The sequence below is a fragment of the Glycine max genome, chromosome 16 (genome assembly GCF_000004515.6).
Source record: "Glycine max cultivar Williams 82 chromosome 16, Glycine_max_v4.0, whole genome shotgun sequence".
Lineage (NCBI taxonomy): Eukaryota > Viridiplantae > Streptophyta > Magnoliopsida > Fabales > Fabaceae > Glycine > Glycine max.
The window spans coordinates 23,363,885-23,369,514 of NC_038252.2; the positions used below are offsets into that span (position 1 = coordinate 23,363,885).

Consider the following 5,630-nt stretch of genomic DNA (forward strand, 5'->3'; position numbering starts at 1 on the left):
AGATTGGTAGATCTTCTCGGGGTTCACCACCGCCATCTGGTTGGTGATCAAGGATGGTAGCAGGTCAGCATACGACATTGGGATCGAGGTGAATTCTACAGGCTTCTTTGCTGGAAAATTCCTTCCCGAATTGGTGCTTGTGCTGGGATTGGTGTTGTCGGGGGGATGAGATTGTGCGAGAAATGAGTTTTGTGGGGGAGGCCTTTGTGGTTGAGTGGGCAACCTTTGTTGGATGGGCACCGGATTGGGAGGGTTTCCAATGTTGGCCAAATAGCTTGGCTGGTGCGAGGCATATTGGTAGTTGTTGTGAGGGGTTTATTGGGTTTTAGGCCATGTGGGAGCTAAAGTTACCGCATGGGTGTCTCCCTCCTTCTTCTTGGCTCTGCTCGTTCCTAACCTCCTATTGCTTGCACTTATGGAAGCGGTATAATCAAACTTTCCCCTTTTCAAGCCTACCTCAATCCTCTCGCCTGCAAATACCAAATTTGTGAAACTAGAGGGCATATAACCCACCATCTTCTCATAGTAGAACACTAGCAGTGTGTCTACTATCATGGTTATCATTTCTCTTTCCATCATGGGGGTGCCACTTGTGTTGTCAGGTCCCTCCACCTCTGGGCATACTCTTTAAAGGACTCATGCTCCTTCTTGCTCATATTTTGCAATTGGGTTCTGTTAGGAGCCATGTCAGTGTTGTATTGGTACTGCATGATGAAGGTAGCCATCAAGTCCTTCCAAGAGCGGATCTGGGAAGCTTACAAGTTAGTATACCAGGTGACCCCGCCCTAGTCAAACTCTTTTGGAAAAAATGCATTAAGAGCTTCTCGTCTATGGAGTATGTCGCCATCTTCTGACAGTACATTTTTAAGTGGTTCTTGGGGCAAGTGGTCCCTTTGTACTTATCGAAATCCGACACCTTGAACTTTAGAGGGATGACTACGTCGGGCACTAAACGCAACTCCGCCATGTTGGTGAACGGGTATTCACCAATCCCTTCAATGGTCCTTAGCCTCTCCTCGATGAGATCCAACTTTTCCCTTTCTTCCATGGCCAGAGGCAGTCTCCCCACTGAGAAGTGTAGAGATTGCAGTGGGTAGTGTTGAGGAGCTCCCACGACACTGGGCTGAGGCATACCACTAAACACCAGTCCCTCGGTGGCGAATGTAGGGTATGGTTTGAAGTCATCCAAAGCATGATCCCGAGGCTCTTCACGAGCTTCCCCCATAGGCTGAGCGAATGATGCTTGTCCCAACTAGGGTTGTTGGCCTTCAACGGGAACAGAGTGGTTGGCATTCTCGTTGGGCATGTGCACTGCATTGGGTGATGTATAGTTGGGGGGTAAGCCATAGGGGAAGGCAATCCTATTTTTCCCCACATGAGGACCGCCCGTGCTGCCTAACACCTATCTTCCCTGACCTACCATGTCCGGGATTGGTTGGCTTGTTTGGTTTATGGCGGATGGGTGTGTCGAATCTGCCTCAACGGCAGTGCTGGTGGCGGCAACTGCGACCGCATTATTCTTCATCATCCGTTTCATGCTTAACATGGCGTCCATCATGGAGGTCATTTGATCCTTCATGGCCTCCATGTCGGCCTTCATTTGCTCTTGCACTTCTTCTATCTCACTCATGATTTTAGTTTTAGCACGGGTTTGATAGGGGTTTCATAAAGCATGTTTGTCCTTTTCGGTTATGGTGTTTACTTTTGGACTAAGACTGCTAAAAAAATAAAAATGCAATGAGTAATGCAACAACGAATTAAACATGAATGCATGATAAAGATAAGTTGTCGAAGTATTGAAACTACACAAAAATTTTAGCAAAGACATAGGGTTGAATCAAAACTCATTTTCATTAAGAGGCAATATTGTTTATCATGTCAAGATCAAAGCATAAATACAAACGCCTCAACGGTTCCTAATTATGTGAGACATCAAATCGATCATATGTTGACAATAATTGAAAAGCCCACGAACTTCCTTGGGAGCTGAGTACACGTCCGCCATTGCCTTGGCTTTGGCTAACAGCCTTGGAAGCTCTTGACTCCCATTCAGAGTGAAAACGAACCTGTCCATCCACGTCATAGCTTCTCCATGTAATGAATCTATCATTCTCTCTCTTGCTTCCCTTTCCACTTGCAGAGCCGATACTTTTGAATGCTCGTCCTCTAGTCTTTGCTCATGGCTAGCAGCTAGATTTAGCTTCTCTTTATACCGGTCAATGATCGTCCACATGTTTTCTTCCATCCTACTCAACTGTTCGGTCAAGCTCCTTTTCGACCTTTAACAAGCCTTCAACTTGTCCTCTAATTTCATACTTTCCACCCTCGATTCGTCCCTCTCAACCCTTCGAAGCTTGAGTTCGTTGTTGCTGCCCCATAAAGCCCCTCGGAACTTGTTTCGGCCCCATTCTTTTTTTTAGGCCCTCTTCATTTTTCGTTCTAATACTTCGCTTGTGGCCATGTTGACATCCCTTAGCTCGTCACACTCTTTCCTGACCCTGATGGTTATCATCTTGAACTTTTCCTTGACTACTCGCGTTCTTTCAAGCTCCGCTTTCAAGGCTTGCACCTCTTCGCTCCCCTCAGGGACTTCAACCTCTTCCCCACTTGAAATCTTTAGCTTCGGGAGTCAAGTTATCCCTTGCGTCCGAGCCTTCAACCATTTATGATATCCGCCAATGACACCACTGCTGCTTCCTCTAAGCTCCTTATCCTTTCTTTGCACCGCCTTCCATGCTTTTCGGACTCTTTGAAGCATTTTTGCATTGGGGTCACTGGAACCTCGTGTGATGAAAGGCGCAATACTCTTTTCCGATGGCTCCCCTCTCATAGGGTAACCTAGTTGTCTTATAGCAAGTACAAGATTATAATTAATACAACCCCTCATTCCCATCAAGGGGACATTTGGGAACCCTTCACATAAGCATAACACTCTGGCCCCTCCTTCCTTCCATTGGGGGAACCAATTAACGGAGGCCCCTACCATACCTGCCAAGAGTTCTTCCCAATTTGCTTTCCCTTTCTCGGCACACATGCGATGACCTTGTACAGGACAAATAGGTCCACCTTCATGATGAAAAATATGGGAGACTAACCACATATAAAGAGCGGGCGTGCAATAGATGATCTTCGCACTGCTCTTCTCACATCTCAAGTCGAGTGTATCATATGTGTCAACCAACATAGCAATGATCGGGCTTTCCTTATTGTGATGATAAGCAAGAAAAGCATCGATCGCTACTAGATCCACTAATCCATCCATATTTGGAAAGAGCACAGTCCCAAACACCAATAGAGCTAAGATGTCAATGAATGATGCCCACTCTTCTTGGCTTGCCAGAGCTTCTGCCTTCTCCTCCATACGCTTCCTTGGTATCCCTATCACCCCATTTCTATTTTGCTTTACTCGGTCCAATTCTTGTGCTGAGATTTTAACCACTTTTGATACTCTTGCCATAGAAGGGTAGAATCCAAAAAAAGGTATGGTTTCCTTCCTTCTAGTGGGCATCCCAAGATTCCTTCAAACTCTTCAATGGTTGGTACTAACTGGAAGTCCCCAAACGTGAAGCATCTGAGCAAATGGTCATAGTACTGGGTGAGGGATGTGATGGCTTATGTGGAAACTTCTATCATAGACAAGTCCTAGATTTTCCCATATATCTTGCGGAAGGCTTGACGTTGAACTAGATCCATCCGCTGCCCTAACTCTCGCAAACTGGATACTTTTAGGCTCTTGATTTTGACATGATAGAACCCTTTCTTAAAAGAGGGTGCTTGGTTCGATCCCATCTTTTGCTAGAATGAAAAAATCTGCTAATTAATACCTTGACACCTTATCACAAAGGAAATATGATGAATGCATGAGGGAATGTTTATGCTATGCATGACAAAAATGCATTTTATTTACAGACATAAGAGCCCGAAAGACCATCTCTTCTTACCCACAATGCATTGGGTATCATGGTTCATTTGCAATCATTACCATGGTGCACCATGCATGCATTTAAGAAGGTGATGTGAACCTTCCGACTTCTCATGACAAAATGACGAGACAAATGCAATGCACGAGTGATGAGGAACATACTGAACGCATACGTGAGAGCATGTGGTTGATAGCACAAAGAGAAACATACTGAATGAACGAGCATGGTAACACAATCAATTAATGCCAAAATAACATAACAACATGGCAAGCACAGGAAAGACACACACAATCATGACATCATAAAGATATGCATGGCAATATCAAGGAAACAAACATAGCGTGTTTGCTCCGTGCCCCTATTTCAAGAACCTAATGGTAGGGACTAAAAGTTTGCTACTTAGTGATACCTCCCAAGGTGGTCGCACATAACTTTCAAAGGTTTCTAGAAATATCATCCTCTTTGATATCAAACATTGTGGCGGTAGGGACTACCAGTAACAACGTATCATCAAAGAGAAAAATTGGGAAAAAAAATCTTGGCTTGCACACTCCTACATATACATTTTAATGAAAATCAAAGTCATAAAAAAATCTAACTAGAATATCTCTCAAAATATTTCTTTATAATAATCAGCCACCAAGGAAATATTAAAATCACAATTGTAGTATGGATGTGTAACACCCTAAGAGAATTACTGTAATTATGTTTATGATTCTAAAATATAAAAATTAAAAACATTTATACAACAATCTCATGCGAAAGCTAACATATAAACATTATAACTTGATTCCATATATAATATAAATACAACTTATTTATCATTGTTGGACAAGTGGCCTCAATAACTTAAGAGGGGGGATAAATTAAGTTTCACAATTTCCCACTAACAAGCTTTAACCCCCTTTTAAATGATAGGCTTAGAATGAAAAAGAAGAAGAAGAAGAAGAAGAAGAAGCAGTCAATTTAACAATGTTATTTTAAATGCGCAAAACAAAGTAAACTACAGTAAAATAACTGAGATAAGGGAAGAGAGAAATGCAAAATTGATTTATACTGGTTCGGCCACTTCACGTGCCTACGTCCAATCCTCAAGCAACCCACTTGAGATTTTAACTAACTTTGTAAAAAAAACCTTTTTGCAACTTCTAAACACCCAAGGAATCCCTTTCCCTTGTGTTCAGGAAACTCACAATTCAAGATACAACCAGTCTCTTGATTACAACTTACTTTCTGAGATGAACAGAAAGATTTCTATCCTTTAGAGTGGATAATACAATTTGATGTTCCTGGATGAACTCTCAATAGATTTGCAAGTGTTTGCCCAAGAGTTGTTGAGAGAGAATTTGACAATGAAGTTCTCTTAGAATATCTCTCTCTTACTTTTTGAAGTCAGACACACATATATATAGGTCCTTCGTGTCTTTTCAAAATGGTTTGAAAAGATGTGTCTTTTCAAAAAGATTTTTCTGAAATTCTTCACTAGTAATCGATTACAAGTTTTTGGTAATCGATTACACAGTTATATTTTGAAGGATCATGTCTTTTCAAATTGAATTTCAAGAGTTTCGTTGCTGGTAATCGATTACACATCAATGGTAATCGATTACAACTTTTAAAATTCAAATTTCAAACCCTTTTAAGAAGCTAATTTGCAAACTTGTCTTCTGGTAATCGATTACACTGCCTGGTAATCGATTACAAGTG

The 5,630-nt window shown here is 42.0% G+C and overlaps 1 protein-coding gene across 1 annotated transcript; it reads right to left on the minus strand.

The window, feature by feature from the left end:
- Positions 1 to 2,629: 2,629 nt before the first annotated feature.
- LOC102665786 (uncharacterized) lies at positions 2,630 to 3,457 on the minus strand. The gene is made up of 2 exons (XM_006599861.1): positions 2,989 to 3,457; positions 2,630 to 2,838 (listed from the first exon to the last, which is right to left on the minus strand). The coding sequence occupies exons 1-2, from the start codon at positions 3,455 to 3,457 to the stop codon at positions 2,630 to 2,632; spliced, it is 678 nt and encodes a 225-aa protein (XP_006599924.1).
- Positions 3,458 to 5,630: the final 2,173 nt, after the last annotated feature.